The sequence below is a fragment of the Dermacentor andersoni genome, chromosome 9 (genome assembly GCF_023375885.2).
Source record: "Dermacentor andersoni chromosome 9, qqDerAnde1_hic_scaffold, whole genome shotgun sequence".
Classification (NCBI taxonomy): domain Eukaryota; kingdom Metazoa; phylum Arthropoda; class Arachnida; order Ixodida; family Ixodidae; genus Dermacentor; species Dermacentor andersoni.
Window position 1 is genome coordinate 64,062,763 of NC_092822.1, and position 24,552 is coordinate 64,087,314.

At 47.0% G+C, this 24,552-nt stretch overlaps 1 protein-coding gene across 1 annotated transcript in view; it reads left to right on the forward strand.

Moving 5' to 3' along the window:
* LOC126528584 (uncharacterized) overlaps nucleotides 1-24,552 on the forward strand; it is a 39,144-nt gene that overhangs the window by 12,851 nt on the left and 1,741 nt on the right. The window contains exons 5-9 of the mRNA XM_055069397.1: nucleotides 4,687-4,854; nucleotides 5,124-5,321; nucleotides 7,676-8,004; nucleotides 9,585-9,863; nucleotides 11,224-11,422. Coding sequence (XP_054925372.1) covers nucleotides 4,687-4,854; nucleotides 5,124-5,321; nucleotides 7,676-8,004; nucleotides 9,585-9,863; nucleotides 11,224-11,422 — 1,173 coding nt within the window. The remainder of the gene's footprint in view (nucleotides 1-4,686; nucleotides 4,855-5,123; nucleotides 5,322-7,675; nucleotides 8,005-9,584; nucleotides 9,864-11,223; nucleotides 11,423-24,552) is intronic.

Below are 24,552 nucleotides of genomic sequence, written 5' to 3' on the forward strand. Positions count from 1 at the left end.
TTCGTCGAGAACATCCTGCTGCGACATGGTGCTCCAGAAGTCCTCATCACCGACAGAGGAACGGCTTTTACAGCAGAGCTCACCCAGGCCATTCTGCAGTACAGCCAGACAAGCCACAGGAGGACAACTGCCTACCATCCGCAGACGAATGGTCTCACGGAGCGCCTGAACAAGACCCTCGCCGACATGCTAGCAATGTACGTCGACGTCGAGCACAAGACGTGGGACGCGGTCCTGCCGTGTGTAACCTTCGCTTACAACACGGCGGTGCAAGAAACAACACAGATCACGCCGTTTAAGCTGGTTTACGGCAGGAACCCGACGACGACGCTCGACGCCATGCTGCCCCACGTCACTGACGAAGAGAATGTTGACGTCGCTAGCTATCTCCAGCGCGCCGAAGAAGCCCGACAGCTCGCCCGCCTGCGGATCAAGAACCGACAGAGGACCGACAGCCGACACTAGAACCTCCGACGACGCTTCGTCGAGTACCAGCCCGGCGACCGTGTTTGGTTTTGGACACCGATACGCCGACGAGGACTGAGTGAGAAACTATTGCGCCGCTATTTCGGACCCTACAAGGTCATTCGACGTATTGGCGCACTGGACTATGAGGTCGTGCCAGACGGAATTTCGCATTCACAGCGGCGCCGCGCACGATCTGAAGTGGTCCACGTGGTGCGTCTGAAACCCTTTTACGGACGCTGACGAACTTCCTTATTTTGTTGTTTTGTTTGCTACGGGTGTTTTTCCTTATTTCGTTTGTATGCAGCATCGGGTCGATGCTTCTTTAAGAGGGGGGTATTGACACGTGTACTTATCTTTATCGGGCGACCACGTTTCGCCACCTAACAAATGTAATCGCACAGCGCGGGACGCACCTGCATGTATCCGAAATTTCTGGAAAGTTATCGATACTTCTACCCGGCTATCTGTTGTCGCCGAACGTTGTGTTATCTGATTTCATCGCGTGACGCGAATGGTGTAGAACTTTGTGGAAGGCACGCGGGTCCGAACGATTAGTCTGGAACATTCGACGACTGCTGTATAAAAGCCGACGCGCTTGACCCGCTGATCAGATTTTCGACGATCGCCGACTGTGTTCGCCGCTTTCGTTGTGCTATAAGTGTAGCCTGTTTTGTGGGCACAGGTTCGCCCAATAAAATCTAGTTTTGCCTTTCACAGTATTGCCACTGTGTTCTTAACGTCACCACCACGTGACAATATTTCGCACAATTTGGCAAATTTCGTGCAGCAAAAAGTTGACAAACATCACTGCACAGAGCCTTCGCTTAGTTTCATATGCACCTTAAGCTTTTTCATTGATGAACACTTAGCCGACTATGCACTCAATATCGTTACGTCGCAGGTAGGTAGCTGACGTAGGCAATTCAAGGTGGCATCACTACTCTCGCTTCATTTTTCCGCCCTTTATGGCTTCCCGTCTCTCCGTGCACGGCTTGTCATAATTACTTCAACAGTGATGTGTATTTGACTATACTAGCAGTATTCAATTATTTTTCTTTTCACTACTTCTCGAAGATAACAATGAAAAGATTCCACACGTGAGCAGCGGTCGCAAACACATGCTGAGCACCGATCGCATTTCTGCGAGTACCAAACTTTACAGGTACAAGTTCTTCCCTCACAATCTCCGACTGAAAGACCGTGCCCAAAGAAGTCTTTTTTTTTATTAGTGGTACAGCAGAGATTAGACCGAAAGAGGTTTTGTTCTTCTTGTCTATGTATTCCGTAACGCTACGGCGGTCATCATTGTACTGTCATCCACACATTTTTCACTTAAAGGCCAAGCTGCAATGAAATTTTGGACTGCATAAAAAGCTTTTCCTTTTTTTTTAACGGTACATTTTACTGGTTTGACCGCGCTCGAACTGGGTTTGCAGCGATGCGGAACCCGCTCAAGATTGTAAACAAAGTAATCCTGCCCCAGTCGACCACGCTAGCCGCTCCCAGAAAAATCGGAGACGTCACGGCGTCAAGTTTCAGTAACATCACGGTCGAGCTCCCTGCGAGGCTCCCAGGTTGAGGGCGGAAGCGCCTCTGAGCGCTCTACGCTGGAGCACAACACTCTGAATGGTCTAGACGAATATGTTCTGAGGGCTCGGTTATGACCAGCCGAATGTAAACCGCACCGCGAGAGCGCTCTGGAGCATTCGAAAGCGACCAATCGAACGTGCCATAAGGCAGTGTAGGCATAGAAAAGCATGTGTGAAAAATATTGTACTTCTGCAATACTAATAGCATCGTAACGAAAAGACTGCAAAAGTAGCTGCTTTTTGATACCAGAACTTGAAAAAAAAATTAAAGAAAAATACGCCGCCTTACCACTTGCCGGAAGTGATGTCTGAACTACAACGCACGGTTCCTAGGCAATGACCTCCGAGATTGGGCGGCGCCCGTAGTGCATTCAGAATTCTCGGAGGTGGCGTACTCGAACTTGAGTCATAGCCGCAGCCACCAGCTGCATGCGCCGTCTGCTTAGGTCCTGTTTAAAGGCTGGTAATAAGAAAAGCATACAATTCCGAGCCCTGAGGCTCTGTCAATATTCCTTCAAAGGTATGTACTCACTTATAAACCATTTAGCCAAATTGAAGCATCGTTGAAGTTGGTGTTTAATACTGTAGGGTATTCTAATAGCGCATACAGCAACACGGATCTATACACATAATCTAATCGCGGTTTTTGGGCCGTAAAACCCCAGAATTTCAGTAAGTTTTCGGTCTAACATGGACAACAAGGAGACACAAATACATTAAGTATGGCGCTAACCGATGTAACATTTGCAACGAGTTAGAGGAATGACATAAGTCATGGGACTTTTGCCGTCAGAGAACCTATTTCTATGCTTGATGTGACGACGGAACCGGTCTCGTCTTTAGGCTTGTTACATGCAGAAAAGACGACATCAATGTTAAGACTGCGCGCGAGATTACTGGAGTTGTGTAAGCACCGGCGAATGTATGGAATGACATCGATACTTTTTGTTCGTTATGAATGGCGTATACTCACGTGTAGAGATCGTGTGACCTGTTTCGCCTAGTAGAAGAGCTTATGAGTTCACTCGTAAGGCACTCCTTACGAGAAAACGCATGGAGCCTTTGCTCCTTTCAGTACTGAAACCCCCTTATGATGCCATGCCGACAAGCCAACATTGCAACACGTGACGTCACATTAGCCATATTGATGTCTTATTCACAGATTTTAATGGTCCTGCTGAAAAAAAAAAGCGAATCGAGATAACCTGTATATTTTCGCTAGAACAATATGGTGGTCTTGATGGCGTCAATGCGTTCGTCCTATGAGGTTGGGATACCACATGCAACATTTTACTATGGCAGTCGTCATTGTAGTCCTGGTACTGTTGTGATCGTCTTCACTTGATTGCTGTCATAATGACATCGTCGTAGGGCCATTGTCGCCATCATCAAGCTTCATCCTCGGTGTCATCGTCGTTTTGTTGCGATCGCCATTATATGAATATTCGAGGCAAGTTTTCGTCGTTGCCGTCGCCGGAATGTTCCATACCAAGACCAAGCAGGATAAATAATGAGCGGCCCCTGCACCGAATGCTGCGAGTGCGAAGGCAAATGGGCTAGGGTAGTCCGAGATGAGGGGCGGCTCCATCCGCACCATCTTCCCGGGTGCTCAATTTTGGAGATCACGTGATGCTGACCGCGCGTCTCTTCTTCTATATCTCGGCCGTGGCTGCACATGCCTTTCTGCGCAGCGGAGCACGTACCAAAGAGGTCATATTAAAAAAAAAAGCTCCTTGGCACATGCATGGTCCGCGCGCCGTATGTTGGAGGTAATTGCAGGGAATCCTACGGCTAAGGGCGAGCCGAGATGGCTGATGGCATCATGCACGCTATCTCCCCGCGTGCCTACGTTGGGCGTCGCGTAAGCTAAGCTTCGAAGACGCGACAGTGTTGAATTGCGAGCGGCAGCACAAAACGTTCGCTCCGCACTGGCCGGTGCTCTTTGCCACGCTGGCGTTCTAACAGCAAATCCTCACAGTCATTGAGGGAGGTATGTTCATGTTTTCAGTGGCGCGGGACATCATACTGACTTAGTGAGTGGTAAATGCAATTTATGCAGCCTGTGACACTACGAACTTCGTGTGATAATTTGCCATCGCTACTGAAACATTTTTTGAACGCGTCGTCGCAGCGGCCTCCACCGTCGTCGTTGATGAGCTTTCATAAATCTGTGCAGTTGGGGTAGCTTGCAGTGGACTGTTGGAGCTTTGCACAAAATTGGCGGCGTTTGCATCACCGGAAATACTGCAGCTGCAGTCGTGGTACAATGTTTGGAGCAGAATGAACCGCTAAAGTCTGCTGACCTTTCTTTTTATCCAAAGGGTGACTTCTCCGGTGCTGAACTTGTGTTTCTCTTTTGCACGTTTTTGAATTCTGCACTGATTTGTAACTTCGTATAGTCGTGGATATTGTGCAAATTTCTATTTGAAATGTTTCCTTGTTTTTAAAACGTGCTCGAACTGCTGCTTGCTTGCTGCTGCTGCTGCTCCTCCTCGAAGCTTAGGAAAACATGTCCGCTTTTCCTGCCCCTTCCGTCGCTTCGACCACGTTTCGATTGGGAGTATAAAAAAACAGGTAAGTTATCAAATAGCATGTTTCCTGTCTTTTCATTCACTGCATGAACCGAAAGGAGCCCACCCCAATGCCTTCGGGCACCGGAGGACTCGGCGGCCGCCAACCTTGGAACCTGACCGGCAACAGCGTCTTGTACGCGTCGGACCCGAGGCTGTTCAGTCTGGTGGACGAGATGCTGACCCTGCACCCGGAGTCACACGTGCGATTTTACATCGCCTTCCAGGTTAATGAAAACTTTCTGCTTATCAGCCCGAATCGGTAGAGGGATGAAAACAAGAAAGTCATTGCGCTGTTGTCCTTTAATTATTCCTAATCAAACGTATTACTTATGAACATGTTTACGTCTACTGTGTATATAGCTTAGGTTCGCAGAACATCGAAGCTTGATAACGATAATCAGGTGATTGCTTGGAGGTGCGCAAACACTTGCTATCGTAAGCAGGAAACTTTCACTGTCAGTTTGCAGACTACGCGTTCCGTTCAATCTTCCAGGTTGTGCGCGCCCTGGCCCCGTTCGCGTCGTACCGCCTCACCGAGTCCCTGTTCAGCGACGACAACGCGACGGCCGTGTACCTGTACGTCGCGGACGCGTGCACGGCTGCCGCCAGCAAACTCACTTCGTTCGCCCTGGCCACCGTCGTGTTCCAGCACGTGCTGTCGGAGCGCCGGGTGAAGCTCGCTTACGAACAGGTCTGTGCCAACGTCAGCACAGTCACTTTCGCCCTTAGCTACTGCGCAGAACTGCGCCGACTTGCTGATGTTTCTTTTCTTTCTTTTTTTTTTTTTGTAAGTGCACTTCCTAGAGATATGTGCGGCGCGCAGTCGACTTGGTTAAGAGGAAGCTTTAGCTCGGGCCCAACTCCGACGCGGCCTCTTCAAATACATGTAAAACGCAAGAACGCTTTTCTGAGATAATGCCTCGACCGATTTTAATGAAATTTGTAGCACTTGAGAGAAAAAGTTAAATTATAGTGACTGTTTGAAGCGGAATTTCGATTTAGAGCCTGAATTCTGTTGGAACAATTTTCTAAAATTCAAAAGTTTGAAAAAAAAAACAAGCACGAAGTTTACAAATTAATAACTCTCCATCAAGAAGAGGTATCGCGGTTCTGTAAACGGCATCCATTAGATCATTCAAAGCGGATAAATTCTGTATGTCATTTTATATCTTAGGTGAATTTGTTACGTTGTGTACAAGGGTTCTGCAAAAGTTTTATTTACTTCTTACTAGATTTTTTATAATAATGCGTAACACGTCAATTTGGTGTGCTTTAGATGTACCATTTGATGAAACTCAGATAATTGTAATATCATTTTTTATTGCGGAGTTACAGAGTTATAAACTTGATAGTTTCGTGTTCTGAAATTTGCGCGTTTTGCCATTTTTTAATAAAACATTAACGACCTAAATCGAGAATTCAAAACAAACCATCACTAGATTTTTAGTTTTTCCTTGAAATGCAACAAACCTCGTCAAATTTGGTGCCGTGGTTGCCGAGAAAAACGAATTCTCCTTTTACGCGTATTTAGATAGGAGCCTCCGAGCTAAAGCTTCCTCTTAAAGACGACAAAAAAAGCAACTTGACGCACCGTCACGCTCCACGACTGGGTTTGCAGCGCAGCAATGGCATCGTTCTGCTCACTTTCCGCTGTCAACATGAGTATACGCACTACAGTTTGGGAGGAGCGGAGCGTAAGCGCTGAGCTAAAACCCTCTAATAGAGGCGCGTGTCTAAAACTGTTTTCGAAAGTGGAGGCATGCAATGCACGTCCAGTGCGGGTTTCTGAGCGCGACTCGTACTGAATTCCTAGGTCGTCACACTATAATGTTGGCAATGACTTATTCCCGATCATATAGCGCAAACCAAACAACCACAGAGGTCGAAATGGTGCCTTTGGAACGTTATTGTAGGTTGTGCATAGTGCGGTGGCTGCGAAGTGAGGTGCCACATGCGTGAAGCACAGGCTTATTTGATCGCAGCTCTATACGTGTTTTCATTTCGCGACATATTGGCTGACGCGGACAATCCGTATCGTGCGGCACGTTCCAAACAGAGCGAAGCGTGGCGCCTCTGCCTCGCTAATCGGGACATGTGACGCCTGGGTGCGATTCACACCAGCCGCCTCAGACAGACCTCCGCTCATGCAGCGCTTTGTTTCCATAGAGACGACGCGCGCTACTTTGCACCATATCGAAGCAATCGTCGCAGCACAGTCCAGCTTGCGCGGCACTACGCTTTTCTTCGCACGCTTTCGTTCCCCCAGCGACGAGAGCAGCCCTTCGTCGCGGGGAAGTCGTGCCATCAGTGTCGGTGGTGACAACACCCAAGGGAGCGTCACATCGAGCCTTACTTGTAGCCACTCTCCATTGCCTCTTGCAGGAGCAATGAGCCCCGCCACACACGCGGACGAGCGTAGCCCTCCCTTCCTCACGGCACCCTGCCCCCCCCCCCCCCCACCACCCTCGGAAACGCAGATGAGATCGCCCACGCGGCTGCGAATTCCATGGCCGCCGGCAATTCAGCGCATGCGCAAGCCGTCTCCCCTCTGCTCCTCCTCCGCTTTGCGCCTCATGGTTCTGCTGCACCCTCCTCCTGCACTTTCCTCCTCCTCTCTTCGCCACGCCCTTTCTTTCACCAACCCTTCGCTCCGCGTTCGCTTTCATTCTCGCGGCGCTCGTTCACTCGGTTACGCCGCCAACGCAGTAACTGGCCATTAAGGGCTGCGATCTAGAGAAAAAGAAATAAAGGTTGCCATGCTACATAAATAACACAATTCCAACCTTTTTCTGCATATGGAAATAAAATTACTACTGTTCTATAACGCTAAATCCTGCTTGTCATTCAATAAATTGGGAAGCTGCCATTTTAATGGCGTAACTCGGCGTAGTACTTCCATATCTGCAAAAATATCTTAATTCTTATGGGGAAATTGGAGCTCGCGACGGGGTGATGCTCACTCTCAAGCTTCTTAATTTATTAAAATGTTATTTTCCATGCGTCTGCGCCAACCGTGCGGACTTCTCGGCGTTTGTTGACCTGCAGGTGGACGCACTGCGCAACGAAACGATGGCGTCCCTGTCGTGGCTCGAGGAAAGCGAGCAAGAGGCGGCTCGCAAGCGGTTGTCGTCTCTACGCTCGCTGGTCGCCTGGCCCGAATGGCTCAACTCGAGCGACGCCCTGGACGCGTACTTCGCTGGCATGCCAGACTTCCGCGGCTACTACGTCGAAGTCTACCTGGACTCCGTCAAGGCGCTCAGGAAGCGGCAAAAAGCGCGACTGCTACTTCCGCGTGCGGCCGGTGTCAGAGGGGATAACGTCACGGGACTTCTCGCCGGGGGCCCCGAAGAAGGCGCGCACATTCAAGGATTCAGGTGAGGTGCAATTCGTATTCGAGAATTTCCCCTAATTCACGTAATGAGGAGGGAAGATAACCGATGGTCATTAAGAGTTACGGAATGAATTCCAAGGGAAGGAAAGCGTAGCAGAGGGCGGCAGAAAGTTAGGTGGGCGGATGAGATTAAGAAGTTTGCAGGGACAGCATGGCCACAATTAGTACGTGACCGGGGTAGTGGGAGAATTATGGGAGAAGCCTTTGCCCTGCAGTGGGCATAACCAGGCTGATGATGATGATGATGATGATGATGATGATGATGATGAATGTGTGATGCCCATTCCCTGCTTCATTGTGCTAAATAAGTGCAATAAGCAATAAGTGCATAAGCCCAAACAGAGTGGACACAAAACAGGCGCCGAAATATAGTTGCGTTTTAACTTTGTCTGTTCCGCCCAATTTACTGCTGCCATTTCGCCGAGCAGACGACAATGGGGTACTTGATATTCGAAACTGGTGAAGCTCCACTGTGTAAGTACCACTGGGCAAGTGCCAATGGTTAAGTGCCACTAGGCACATGCCTATTAATGGCCAATATTCGCCACGGGGTAAATGGACAAGCAGGACACGAGCTGAGAAGTGAAGGGGGCAACGTAATTTTGAAGAAGTCGGCTAAGAGGTAAAGGAGCTAGAGACTTGACATTTGCTTTAGCATTTGCGCAAACATCACAGAAAGCTTCGCTAACGCCGATTCCCACATAAGCGAGGGATATGTGGAAATGTTTTTTATGTTGTCCTTCAGCTGCCCAATTTGTGAAACTGTGCCGAATAGTGAATTTTGATAACTGCTCGTCTTGATCTGATACCGTAAAGTATGGCATTTCCTGCTAAAAAAGAACTGAGCAAATTGCTGTATTTTTTTTTTTTCGTATTAGGAGTAGTAACGCCCGTTTTTTCGCGCTCTGAGATGATATAATTGTAAGCGTTAGGAAGTATTGTCAAACAATCATACGTAACGTTTATTTTTCTTCCTGACCCTTTCGTTGCGCTGAAAAATGAACTTTAACATGAGTGAATATATAACCGCTTTCAAAACGCATTCGGTTTTGTCATCGGACAGACGTCACTGGGGCCATTTCATATTACTTCGCTCGCTTGGCTCTTTGTCTCTTCGTGTCTGAAAGATCTTCGTCTCTGAAAGCGATCTTGAAACCTTGAAACGTTTACGCCGGGAGGGCTTGATTTCGTAACGGAAACAAAGGCACAAGAAGTGTTAAACAGTCTCTTCGCACTCACAAACGTCACGCATACGCCTGTCATCTATTCAGTGTCCAATCGTAAAGCTCGAGACGCACCAATAAAGTTTGCAGGCATAATCAAGCAAGAAGGGCGGTTTGATGGACTATAATAGTTGTATAGCACACTGACCTAATCCATGTTGCATTAAACTCTTTATGGTTTTTTTTTCCTTCTTGTTGTAAGATGATATTTGGGTATTGATCACGTGCAATGGACCCTCAGTTATTGGTAGCGTCTTGTCCTTGTCTTTAACAAACTTAAAGCAACTGGCGGGAGCTCAAGCAGCGCTTCCAGAAGGCTTGAACGAATCCCGTTGTGCAGGCCGTCGGTGCGGTACAGCGCCTGGCTCGACAGCCTGTTCATCTCGCCCGGGACGCTGTTCGAGCCGGTCCTCTTCGCCGCCGACAGTGACAACCAGTCGGTGAGCGGCGACGGTGGAGACAACGCCACGGCGTCCGCGTCGAGCGTGGTGATGGCTCTGGCCCTGGCCGGGCTCGGGCACCTCGTGGCGCACGAATTGTGGCACGCCGCCCTAGGCGAGCGCACCGTGGGCATCTCGCCAGAACCGGACATCACGCTGACCGGAGCTCGTGTCCGCAGGCAATAATGCTTCTTAAGGGGGTGGCCGAAACGGGCATGTTCGTAAAGTTGCCTAATTGGTTAGCAGCGCGACGAGCTACATGGGAAAAGTGAGAGGAAATAGCGTTGGATCACATCACGACTAGCCCTATAGCGTCTCTTTTCTGTCGCTTCTCTTACTTGCCATATAGATAGTCGCCGTGCTATTCAAGGAGAACGATTCTTACTACGCACTCGCACAACCGCTGCTCCTGTCAGAGCAATGAGCATGCCTTGAACTCGACTTTTCACAACTCCAAATGCACCCCGATAACGTAGTGGGGCGATGATAAAACAGCGTAGTAAAAGTGAAGTCCAACCTTCGTGACTGCTCAAGCTGCAACGCCCATCATACCTTAGACCACGGCCTCGCCCGATTCTTAGCACACCAAGCATTGTGACATCATCATGGGTGCATTACGGATGCTTAGTTGGTCCGGTAACTAAAGATCTCACCTTTAATAGGTGAGATCGAATCGTTAATGGGGAAAAATTAATATTGTTCCGGAGTAACCAAGAGTTGCGCCAGTCAGAAGACGACGATTTGACGTGTAGAGGTGGAATCGTCCTCGACAGCCATCTTGTTTATGCATCGTTGTCTCGCTTATAAATATTGTAAATATGTCCTTATATGGGGCTTCTGCAACCTCAAAAATGCGGTGCGCGGGCGGCGCATGCGCTCAGTTATGCGCGGAGGAGGTTCTCAATGTTGGGGGAAAGGAGAAGGAGGTACGCGAAGTGAATTAAATGTTTCTCAGCCAGCACACGCCAACCACACTGCACTGCGGAAGGGGAGCTTAAGGTGGGGGGCGGGGGAGTGCTCGGAAACAGCAGGAACAGCACCTTGGCACTGCGATGGAATCAAGACCTAGAGTTTCTGGGTGAGGTGGCAGTTGTTAACAGAGCCGTGCGCACAGCCATGCGCTACCACGACAGGACTAGGGGATCGGATGCGCACTCTCTGTTCCCAGTCTGAGCTCGATCACGTGACCACCGAAATTTGGCGCAAGAAAAGATGGCGATTATCAAGCCACCATGCATTCTTCTCAGTTCACTCCCGCCCGCTTTCCCTCACGCGCGCAGCATACGGCGCTCGGGCTACTCATCCTCCTCGCACTTTCACTTCGTGAGGAACATCACGGCGACGGCGAAAATTCGCTCTCAGTGTCGATGTCGTTGTCATCACAAAGAAATTTGCAGGCATATGCTGAAGTAAAGAGACGCAAGAAAGCGGTAATTCGAGATCGGTGTGAGGGATCTTCGTTCTGCAGTGAACGCAAATGAGGCTTGTCATGATGATAATGATGATGGTGTCAACGATGCATTTATCTATATTGCGCAGGCATGCCTGTCTCACCGACGTGTACAGAGGGGCCGCTGGCGTTGCCGGCGCTGGGCCCGAAACGCGTGCCATCGCTTCGCGGATCGCCAGTGCCGCGTCTGAGAACCTGGCCGACGTTGCCGGACTGCAGGTGGCGTATGCGGCGTACACTGCTTCTTCGGGCGTTCTCGGGGCAGCCGCCGCGAAGAACGAGACCAAGGTGAGCCCGCGTATGACTCGGCAAGTATCTCTCAAATGCAGCCACTGGCCCCGCAATTTAAAGTCTGCGAGCGGCGAACACAGAAGCTCCGCCGCCGCCTGCAAGAGAAGCCTCGCATGTTCCCAAAATTTTCCTGACCCTCCCCGCTCACAACAATCTGCCTGGGAAACTGTGAATACCGTGTCGTCGGTAAAGAATCAAATATATACAGAAAGGTCAGCCAAGACGGCCCTCTCTTCGCCCCCATTTTGTGCCATTTAGCAATACCAAATAGACCATCGACAAAATCCTCCGAACAAGAAGTAGCCCAGCAGATCTATGTAGTAGTCGGCTTCGCGGCATTACGGTGGAGCTGTTTCTTACATTCAGCCTCGATGTTTCAGCAACAAAGAACGCTCTTGCTTTAGCAAATGCAGAAATCTTCTAGGCAATGCAGGGGCATTTAGAATCTCATTTCTGGTTTACTGACGCGACCTGTAGCTGCACAGCATGTATAGTTGGTGAGATCAACTGTTATACATTGTACATGTACCACACGCGTAAATTTAAACGCGCACACGGTAAATAGCCCATCATACGACCTGTTACCCGTAATTACATCGAATGCTTGACGTGTAATACAGCCCATCTCACCAACTTTACATGCATTGATCTTACAGCTCGCGTAAGTAAACCAGAAAAGAACGCCTATGTATTCCTACATTGCGTGCCTCTGATCGCTTTCATCACAACGCATAATAAGTGGAAACCCGACGAGAGGACTAGTAAAGCACAATGGGCAAGCTCACTCCCTTTCCTGGACCACACAGCCAACTCATTCCTCTTCGACTAATACCTTTGGCTAAATAGCATGACGTTAGTGAATCGGATTGAAATACACACCTTTGACGAAGAAGGAACATTAAGCTTTACAAACAACGCTAAGAATAATCAGCGCACAGTTACTTGCTAGAGCGTGCGAGTACGCACCCGAAAGCAGTATTTGAAGGCCACAGCATTTTATCTTTGTCTGTGTTTGCAGAGGTCCAGGAACCGCGTTCTCTCGTTCCCGAACGAAAAGAAAGTGAAGACCGTCAGAGAGGAAACCTTTATTTTACTCCACGTCCGCAATGTATGCAGCGCCAGAATCGTGCAGATCGTCCTTCTGGGGGATTCTAAAAAGAGGTGCCAGCATGTACTTCATGAATGTTGGGGCCCGAGTGATTTTTCTTGCTCCAGTACAAGGAGGCATGAGTAAGTTGGATGCGCTAAGTGGTACATAGCAGCAAGCCCATAGTATATGAACTCTGCTAAGATTACCCTGCCACAGAGGGCTTTTTGTATGTGGCGCTTAACAGCAGTGTATAAGGCATGCTCTCCATTTGTGTGGCATCCACTTTAACCAATAAGTACGATTACAGAAACAACTGTTGTTTCTTCTCGGAGGCATTGAACTTATGTAGGTTGTCCTTTGTTATGTCCACTATATATATATATATATATATATATATATATATATATATATATATATATATATATATATATATATATATATATATATATATATATATATATATATATGTATATATATATTAGTCATAGCATGAGAAGCCAACAGACACTGGCACCAAGGACAACATAGGGGATATTACTTGTACTTAATAAATGAAATAAAGAAACGATAAATTAATGGAAATTAAATTAAAGCCCAAGGAAATATCGTTTTAACCGGGTTCAATAATTTCGCTCTAAAGGGCTGGTTCTTCACATATATCACTCCGCCCGCATGCCCTGATGCCGAATTGCGTGGCAAATACGTTTATAGGGGAAGTTTATATTTTCTTGAAAAATGGAAAAAACACGAAGCCTATAGCCCAAGAAAATATCGTTTCAGCCGAGTCCAATAATTTCGCTCTAAAGGGCAGATTCTTCGCATACATCGCTCCTCTAGCATGCGCTGATGCCGATTTCCGCGTTAAATACGTTTATTGGGGGAGTTTATATTTTCTTGAAAAATGGAAAAAACACTAAGCTATAGCCCAAGGAAATATCGTTTCAGCCGAGTCCAATAATTTAGCTCTAAAGGGCAGATTCTTCGCATACATCGCTCCGCTAGCATGCGCTGATGCCGATTTACGCGTTAAATACGTTTATATGGGAAGTTTATATTTTCTTGAAAAATGGAAAAAACACTAAGCCTATAGCCCAAGAAAATATCGTTTCAGCCGAGTCCAATAATTTAGCTCTAAAGGGCAGATTCTTCGCATACATCGCTCCTCTAGCATGCGTTGATGCCGATTTCCGCGTTAAATACGTTTATAGGGGAAGTTTATATTTTCTTGAAAAATGGAAAAAACACTAAGCCTATATAGCCCAAGGAAATATCGTTTCAGCCGAGTCCAATAATTTAGCTCTAAAGGGCAGATTCTTCGCATACATCGCTCCGCTAGCATGTGCTCATGCCGATTTACGCGTTAAATACGTTTATAGGGGAAGTTTATATTTTCTTGAAAAATGGAAAAAACACTAAGCCTATAGCCCAAGAAAATATCGTTTCAGCCGAGTCCAATAATTTCGCTCTAAGGGGCAGATTCTTCGCATACATCGCTCCTCTAGCATGCGCTCATGCCGATTTACGCGTTAAATACGTTTATAGGGGAAGTTTATATTTTCTTGAAAAATTGAAAAAACACTAAGCCTATAGCCCAAGAAAATATCGTTTCAGCCGAGTCCAATAATTTCGCTCTAAAGGGCAGATTCTTCGCATACATTGCTCCTCTAGCATGCGCTCATGCCGATTTACGCGTTAAATACGTTTATAGGGGAAGCTTATATTTTCTTAAAAAATTGAAAAAAACACTAAGCCTATAGCCCAAGAATATATCGTTTCAGCCGAGTCCAATAATTTCGCTCTAAAGGGCAGATTCTTCGCATACATCGCTCCTCTGGCATGCGCTGATGGCGATTTACGCGTTAAATACGTTTATAGGGGAAGTTTATATTTTCTTGAAAAATTGGAAAAATACCAAGCCAATAGCCCAAGGAAATATTGTTTCAGCCGGGTTCAATAATTTCGCTCTCAACGGGTGGTTCTTCGCATATATCACTCCACCCGCATGCCCTGATGCCGAATTACGCGGTAAATACGTTCATAGGGGAAGATTATATTTTCTTGAAAAATGGAAAAAACACTAAGCCTATAGCCCAAGAAAATATCGTTTCAGCCGAGTTCAATAATTTCGCTCTAAAGGGCTGGTTCTTCGCATATATCACTCCGCCCGCATGCCCTGATGCCGAATTACTTGGCAAATACGTTTATAGGGGAAGATTATATTTTCTTGAAAAATGGAGAAAACACTAAGCCTATAGCCCAAGAAAATATCGTTTCAGCCGAGTCCAATAATTTCGCTCTAAAGGGCAGATTCTTCGCATACATCGCTCCTCTGGCATGCGCTGATGGCGATTTACGCGTTAAATACGTTTATAGGGGAAGTTTATATTTTCTTAAAAAAATTGAAAAAACACTAAGCCTATAGCCCAAGGAAATATCGTTTCAACCGAGTTCAATAATTTCGCTCTAAAGGGCTGGTTCTTCGCATATATCACTCCGCCCGCATGCCCTGATGCCGAATTACGCGGTAAATACGTGTATAGGGGAAGTTTATATTTTCTTGAAAAATGGAAAACACACTAAGCCTATAGCCCAAGAAAATATCGTTTCAGCCAGGTCCAATAAATTCGCTCTAAAGTGCTGGTTCCTTGCATAGATCGCTCCTCTCGCATGCGCTGATGCCGAATTACGTGGTAAGTTCCTTACAAGGGAAGTTTATATTTTCTTGAAAAATGAAAAAGACACTAAGCCTATAGCCCAAGAAAATATTGTTTCAGCCGGGTCCAATAAATTGGCTCTAAAGCGCTGGTTCCTTGCATAGATCGCTCCTCTCGCATGCGCTGATGCCGAATTACGTGGTAAGTTCCTTAGAAGGGAAGTTTATATTTTCTTGAAAAATGAAAAAAACACTAAGCCTATAGCCCAAGAAAATATCGTTTCAGCCAGGTCCAATAAATTCGCTCTAAAGCGCTGGTTCCTTGCATAGATCGCTCCTCTCGCATGCGCTGATGCCGAATTACGTGGTAAGTTCTTTACAAGGGAAGTTTATATTTTCTTCAAAAATGGAAAAAACCCTAAGCCTATAGCCCAAGAAAATATTGTTTCAGCCGGGTCCAATAAATTCGCTCTAAAGCGCTGGTTCCTTGCATAGATCGCTCCTCTCGCATGCGCTGATGCCGAATTACGTGGTAAGTTCCTTAGAAGGGAAGTTTATATTTTCTTGAAAAATGAAAAAAACACTAAGCCTATAGCCCAAGAAAATATCGTTTCAGCCAGGTCCAATAAATTCGCTCTAAAGCGCTGGTTCCTTGCATAGATCGCTCCTCTCGCATGCGCTGATGCCGAATTACGTGGTAAGTTCCTTACAAGGGAAGTTTATATTTTCTTGAAAAATGGAAAAAACCCTAAGCCTATAGCCCAAGAAAATATTGTTTCAGCCGGGTCCAATAAATTCGCTCTAAAGCGCTGGTTCCTTGCATAGATCGCTCCTCGCATGCGCTGATGCCGAATTACGTGGTAAGTTCCTTAGAAGGGAAGTTTATATTTTCTTCAAAAATGGAAAAAACCCTAAGCCTATAGCCCAAGAAAATATTGTTTCAGCCGGGTCCAATAAATTCGCTCTAAAGCGCTGGTTCCTTGCATAGATCGCTCCTCTCGCATGCGCTGATGCCGAATTACGTGGTAAGTTCCTTACAAGGGAAGTTTATATTTTCTTGAAAAATGGAAAAAACCCTAAGCCTATAGCCCAAGAAAATATTGTTTCAGCCGGGTCCAATAAATTCGCTCTAAAGCGCTGGTTCCTTGCATAGATCGCTCCTCTCGCATGCGCTGATGCCGAATTACGTGGTAAGTTCCTTACAAGGGAGGTTTATATTTTCTTGAAAAATGGAAAAAACCCTAAGCCTATAGCCCAAGAAAATATTGTTTCAGCCGGGTCCAATAAATTCGCTCTAAAGCGCTGGTTCTTCGCATACATCGCTCCTCTCGCATGCGCTGACGCCGATTTACGCGGTAAATACGTGTATAGGGAAAGTTTATATTTTCTTGAAAAATGAAAAAGACACTAAGCCTATAGCCCAAGAAAATATCGTTTCAGCCGGGTCCAATAAATTCGCTCTAAAGCGCTGGTTCTTTGCATAGATCGCTCCTCTTGCATGCACTGATGCCGATTTACGCGGTAAATACGTGTATAGGGGAAGTTTGTATTTTCTTGAAAAATGGAAAAAACACTAAGTCTATAGCCCGAGAAATTATCGTTTCAGCCGGGTCCAATAAATTCGCTCTAAAGCGCTGATTCTTTGCATAGATCGCTCCTCTCGCATGCGCTGATGCCAAATTACGTGGTAAGTTCCTGTACAAGGGAAGTTTATATTTTCTTGAAAAATGAATAAAACACTAAGCCTATAGCCCTAGAAAATATCGTTTCAGCCAGGTCCAATAAATTCTCTCGAAAGCACTAGTCTTCGCATTGATCACTCCTCCCGCATGCGCTGAAGCCGATTTACGCGGTAAATGCGTGTATAGGCGAACTTTATTTTTCTCGAAAACATGTTATCGCCTAACATGTTATAGCCCGACAGAATATCGCTTCTTCCGGGTCCAATAAATTCTCTCTAATGCGCTGGTTCTTCGCATACATCACTTCTCACAGATTAATTCATCGCCCGAATCGGCATAGATACTTGCATTAGCGAATGAACTTCTATGTAATGCCGAACCAACACTTTTGAAAGAAGTGGCCTAACCAGCCTGCAGGCCGACATTCTAATTGGCTAATGCCTTAGCTTTTCTTTCGGAAATTGCAATTTTCACACATCTCTTTGTCCATCGCGCAAATCGGCGTAGGCATGTGCATGTGCAAGGGGAGTGGTATTTCCGATGAAACAGCGAATTTAACCAAAGTCGTTTAATGCCCTTTTCGAGGCCGGTATTCTAATGGGCTTTAGACTTACCTCATTTTTTCAAAAGCAATTTGCGCATATCCGTTTACCCGCAATGGTTGCTCAATGGCTATGATGTTGGGCTGCTGACCACGAGGTGGCGGGATCGAATCCCGGCCACGGCGGCCGCATTTCGATGGGGCCGAAATGCGTAAACACCGTGTATTTAGATTTAGGTGCGCGTTAAGGTACCACAGGTGATCGAAAATTCCGGAGTCCTCCACTACGGCGTGCATCATAATCAGAAAGAGGTTTTGGCACCTAGAACCCCATAATTATATATTTTCGCGATGCCAGCAATGACGCGAAATGTCACCGGCGCCTCCGCAGTGAAAATAGAATGAGCGCCTATCGACGGTGCACCATGCGTCAGTTCTCCGAAATTGCGGCCGTCCCGTAGTGTCGTTTTGCGGCGTTGACCAAGGCGCTGTGAACGGTGGCTGGTGGTATGACTGTATCTGCGTAACGGTGGCGCGCCTCGAAGCCTCCTCTTGCGGCGGTGACCAAGGAGCGACTATCAGAGGCTGGTGGTACGGCGGTGTGGTTGTAACGGGTGGTGGACATCGGACAGCGGCTGCGTAGGTCATGGGACGCTGGTCATCTTGAAGATCGGCTGCCGGTAACGCCTGCCTGATTTCGTCACGCACCACTCCGGCGATTGACGCTACTGGTCTATCTACTGTCGGTTTCAGAATTTTTTGAATTTCGTCTCTGATGAGTTCTCTAATCAGTTCCCCCAAGGGGTTCTGATACTCGCATGTCACTGCGGTTGCATTGATTGTGGTGCTGGTGGAACGTCGATCGCACTGTCTGCATCTCTGATGAAGGTCCCACTCAATAGGAGCAGCCTCTTTGATAAAGTCAGCGACGGTGATTGGTGGATTCCGCAGAAGCCCCGCGAACAACTGCTCTTTTACACCTCGCATGAGGTAGCGCAACTTTCTTTCTTCAGTCATGTTCGGGTCGGCTCTACGATAGAGGCGGGCCATGTCCGGTGCGAACATTGCAACCGACTCATTAGGTTGTTGTGCTCGTAGCTCCATCATCTCCTGGGCGCGGTCGTGTCGGTCGACACTCGCAAAATTATCTGTGATTTGCTGACGAAATTCATTCCATGTCGTACCGAGTACTACCACTGTCGTCAATGGCGAAATAGACGTGGGAGAGCGTTTGCTGCTCAGTCCACTGATTAATCTGTGCGACGCGTTCATACTTATCAAGCCAGTCTTCAATGTCTTCGAAGGCTGCACTGCGATTGCGATCGGGAACCAGAGGATGCAGAACGGTTACATGCCGTGGAGTGGAAAACCAGCTGCTTTGGGCTGCTTGCGGTGGGCTGGTTTCGGCCATTGCAAGATGTGTGGTGCTCCTGGAGAGAGGTGGTTGAAGAGGGGAGAACTCCGGGGCAAGGCCTAGCAGTCGACGACTAAAGCGGTGCGCGGGTATCGTAACTGGTGATAACGCATCCGGGCTAGAGGAACGACTCCCAGAAGGACTCCGGATTTTTAGGCGCGGTCAGTACCCCGCACCTCGACCAGTGTCGCAGTACAACGCGGACAGTAGACAGGAAGACGTTCAAGAACCGCAGGACAACTTGTTAAAAAACAAAACAGGCCAGAGACACGTCTTCTTCGTCCACGCCGAATCTCACTGACCCACTAGATGAAGTCCGTACACGCGTCAATCGAATACACGCGTCAATATTACATATCCGTTTGTTCAGCGCGTAAATCGTCGTGGGCACATGCACTTGCAAGGGGAATGGGATTTTCGCCGAACCAGTTCATTAAAAAAGAAAAAAGGATGAGTGGTTTTGACTGCGCCGACATTCTGTTGGCCTATAGGCTTGGTTCCTTTACAAAAAATCGAATTTCCACGTATCTCTTTATTCATCGCATAAATCGGCGTAGGCTTATGAATCAGGATGGGGCGATTTTAGGCAAGGTAGTTGCATTTACCATGAGAAGGCGATGTTATAAGGCTATAGAGACTCACCTGTTTTTTCTCAAAAGCCAGTTGGCACATATCTGTTTATTCAGTGCGTGAATAGGCGTGTGCAAGTGCATTAGCAATGCGAGTGGTATTTGCTCTGAAACAGCGAAACTTAGCAAAGAATTTGCATGCGTCTTGGGATGGCGATGTTCCAATGGGCAACAAACTCACCTTTTTTTTTTTTCAAAGGCCAATTTGCACATGTCCGTTTATTCACCGAGTAATTGGGCGTAGAGAGAGAGACAGATAGAGAGAATTTTATTTACAGAAAGGCAGAGAGCGCGGCCTGAGCAATAACTTGCTCTGGCCTGCTACTCTACACTGGGGAAAAGGAACGGGGAGGGAAAGGGCTGATGAATGATGATGATATAAGGAAGAGATGCGTATATACAAATTCGCAGAGTTGTGGCATCACTAAAGCCGTGCGTCCAGCCAAGTGGCTTGGAAACAAGCTATAGCGGCACTTGTTACCAGGGCTGCGCTGTTCGTATTAGGCCAAGGACCTAAAAGAAACTCGTCTGATAGCGGCCCCTAATGGATGTTTGAAATGGAAGAGACAAGCTGCTGTCGTTCTTGCGCGTACGTGGGACACACGCAAAATATATGTTCATGTGTTTCTGGCACCTCACAGTATTCACATTTTGGGCTAGTATCACTGGCACCTAGCATATGTCTATACCGGTCGGTCGTAAACATGTGCATTAGCAAGAGGAATGGGTTTGGAGCGGCATAAACATCTTTCTTCTTTTGTGTGTGTGTGTAGGCTCCTTTGAGGGTGCAGGCTCCTTTCCATTGAGGGCGCAGGCTCCTTTCCCAAGCGTACCACCCCTGAAGAAAGCCAAACGCCACCTCGTGGTACACTTGTGCCCACGTGGGAACCAGTGGGTGCCCGGCGGCGGTGGGAATCGAACTCAGAGCCTCCCGACGCAGAGGCGGGCGCTCTACAACTAGGACACTTCAATCTCCACAGCTAAGCTCATTTCAACGAAAACTGTGGACCTTACTAGGCCGACATCATAATGAGCTGTAGGCATTACTTTTATTCCTAGCTTTCTTTTTTTTTTTTTGCAATTGGTCATTTTCACACGTATTTTTATTCATCGCGTAAATCGGCGTACGCATGTGCATTATCAAGGAGCGTGGTATTTGCGCTAGCGAAATGGAGTAAAGTTGTTGCATGCACCTTGGAGGCCTATATTTTAATGGGCTATATTACTTTGCTCATTCTAAAAAAAAAGCCAGTTTGCACATATCCGTTTTTTCAGTGCGAAAATCGGCGTAGGCACGTGCATTACAAAGTGGATTGGGGATTTGTGCTTAACGAGTTCATTTAAAAAAAGGGTGGACGTGATTACTCCGACATTGTAATGGGCAATTTGCTTACCTTGTTTTTCGGAAAATCTAATTTCCACATATATATATTTATTAATCGTGGAAATCGACATTAGCACGGGCATTAGCAAGGGGAGTGGTATATGCGCTGAAACAGCGAATTTGATTAAAGTCGTTACATGCACCTTGAGAGGCCGATATTGGACTTTAGACTTACGTTCTTTTTTTTTTTTTCTCAAAAGCCAATTTACGTAATCCATTTATTGAGCGCGTAATTTGGCATAGGCGCGTCCATTCGCAGGGGTGTGCTATTTCCGTTAAACCAAAGCATTTGCGAAAAGTGAGGGGGCCTGACATGGCCGACATTCTAGTAGGCTATACACTTACCTGCGTTTTTTTTTTTTCTTCGTGAAAGCCAATTTCCAGGTGTCCGTTTATTAATCGCGTAAAACAGCGTCAGCAGGTTCACGAGCTGGCAATCCGCCACGGTGGCTTAAGGGTTATGATGTTGCGCTGCTAAGCACGAGGTCGCGGGATAGAATCCCGGCCGTGACTGCTGCATTTCGACTGTGGCTAAATGAAAAAAAGAAAAGAAAACGCCCGCGTCCCATGCATTGGGGCTCCTGGTGGCGAAAATTAAAACCGGAGTCCCCCACTTCGCATGCCTCGTAAACAAATCGTTGTCCTGGCTAGTAAAGTCCCAGAATTAAATTTAATCAGCAGCCAGACTGGTATTCACGCCGAACTAGCGCACACGAGAAAATGATTGGACCTGCCTCGACCAACATTTTCCTTTCGTATGCTTTACCTATATTTCAGTAAAACCAATTTGTACGTATTCGTTTATTCGTCGCATAAATGAGTGCCATCATCTGTATTAGCATGAGAAGTTGCATTTTCGCCGAACCATCTCATTTGACTGGACTGACTGGACGCTCTTGGGCCGACAATCTAATAGGCTATGTGCTTATCTTTTGTTTTTTCGGAGAAACAAGTCAGCTCCTATGCGTTTATTTATCGCGTAAGTCGGTGTCATAGAGCGCACTGTAGGGAGAGTGGTATTTGCGCCGAACTAGCACATTTCGCTGAACTGATTGGAACATGCTTGGCCAACTTACCACTTACCTTACCTTACCCACTTACCACTTAGCCACTTACCTTTTCTTCTTTCTTTTTCGGGAAAGCCAAAGCCAATTTGTACTTACCCGTTTGTTTGATGTATAAATCGGCATCAGCACTGCACAGTAGTATTGGTACATGCGCCGAATCGGCGAGTTCTGAAGAAGGTACTGACGTCACTACGTCGACATTGTAACTGTATATAAGCTTAGCTTTTGTTCCGAAGAGTCATTCGGCACACACTAGTTCTTTTTTATTATTGTTGCGTAAATTAGCGTCAGCTTGTCCACCAGCAGGGGAAGTGGTACCTGCACCGACATTCTAATGGGATATGTTATAAATAGGCTTACCGGTTTGTCAAAAAATTCAACTTCCACATATCTGCATAAACCCGCACCAGCGCATGCAGTAGTATGAGGAACAACACATGCGCTGAATCAGCACATTTGTGAGGAGGGATCGGACCTGGCTGGGTCGAGATTTTATTGCGGGCTATAGGCTTACCTTTTTTTCCGAGAAGTCAAGTTACCTTTTTTCCGTTTCTTTCATCGCGTAAATCGGTATCAGCGTGTGCATGGAGGGATGCTGCTTACGCCGAAGCAGCGCACGTGAGGGAAGTGTTTGATCCTGGCCGAGGCGGCGTTCTAGTTGGCTATAGACGCACCTTTTCTTAGGAATGCCAATTTGCACATATCCATGTATTCATCGCGTATTTGGGCGTCGGCACCTGCATTAGCATGAATAGTGATGCAGAAGAGTTTCACGTCTCCGTTTCACATATCCGTCGACCTCGTTTTGACGCACAGCCTCGCGCTCCGTACTACCGTTGTCACCACTGCGGCGAACTTTACCTATCTGCCCATCCTGAACTTTGAAATTTTTTACGCACGTGTTTGCACGTGACATTGCAGCGTGGGCCCCTTTGACAGCTTTGGACGACGGCCAAATCTCTTCGCTTACTGCCGACGCTTGCTCATGTAGAAACAATATTCTGGAATGCTCCCGTCCGTACCCCCCGCTTTACCACGCTACTGACAATATGTTCGGTGCCCACTTTACCCTGCACCTGCACCAAAAAAACATTTCACAAGACAGAAGCAGGTTCTCGTCCTTTAGAGAGTCCGAGGCAACAGGACCAACGTGGGTGGATTAACCTTTATTGCGGCAGCTGTTCTATAGACTCTCCAGGTCAGCTTGCGCCGTCTTCGCCACCATGATGCTCTGCGTAAAATAGAAGTCCCATAATATTGCGGCCTTGAAGGATGGTGGCTATGTGCGGCAGCGTCTTCTAGCTGTGCGCGTAAAGGAGGAATGCAGGGAGGTTGCGCACACAAGTTTCGTGCTAGCAAGTAGAGGAGTGGGGGGGGAGGGATGTTCATGCTCTACAAAGGTGGGTGGGTGTGTTATGCGTCGATATATATATGTATATATACACTACGTGTTTTTTTATTGCCTGTGGCAGTCGTGCAAGTTAGCACGATGCCGGTCACCGACGGAAATGCTTTATCACGATTGGCGCTTAGATGAATCTGGGTTGCATTAGGCTTGCTTTGTACAAGCGCTCTTCCATTTTAGTTCCCACGTCACGCGATCAGATGGTGAGAACACGCGCACACACACACACACCTATATATATGAGAGAGAGTTTAGACAGCTTATGTCTTATGGCTCATAGTTTACATATTCTCCACAGACCATTAACCCTTTTAAACTTATCCCACCCCAACGTATACTTGTCATCTTGTTGCGCTGCGTGTCTTCCGTCTTTTTGTTGTTGTTTTTTGTCTTTATTTTAGCATCTGTGTTTTCACTTCAAGAGCGCCATGCGCGTATCAGCGTGTCATAGCGTTCGTACTACACAAGGAAAGGCATACAACAGCGATGTCAATTGATGTTCTCGTGGGAAATTTTTTTGACTGCATACTTACTTCCGATATACAAAGGTCGCTAAAAAGCATATTCTTTGTGTTCTAACTTTGCCTAGACACTTCCACACAGGTTGTTGCAGAAAGTTTTTTTTTTTTTTCTTCCTGATTCTGCCGCTCAATCGGTTGTCTATAGCCATTCTATACTTAATTAAAGATGTCCCAAAAGTCGGGCAGTTTCCGAAATAGTTTTGAGGGCTGTAGCCAACGAGTCCGACTCACCCAACCTCAGGTGAGCTCGTAAGCTGTATTGTTCCTTCCAGTCGCTTGATAGCCAAGTAGGATATTCCTTATGTATGGGAGTGCGTCCGCAGATGACTATGATCGGTGACATGCGAAGAACGCAATGACGCGTGCCCCTTTAGGGAACATGTATGCAAGCGCCATCGAATCACCTCTTCTGCAATCCCTCTTTACTTTCTTATCGTTCGTATAGCCCTGTCCCCACTTTCATGTTGTTTTTTTTTTCTCAAACGCGTCCTCGCCGGGACAACCTTTCGCCTTGCTTGGGGTGCTTTTTGTGCGTCAGGTGTGAGTGAGAGGCTTGTGAAGCGATCAGTCGGTCTGTTTATCGTTTCCCACTACATCTCGTCATAGGCGCTCACCCACAAATAAAGAGGGGAGGCGGGAGGGATCTCTGAAGAGGAGGTACTTCGCAGACAATGTCTTTGAAAACCTTTCGCTCATTCCCTTTTCCAAACGACCCATTTGAGCGGTGAGCTGTCTTCGGAA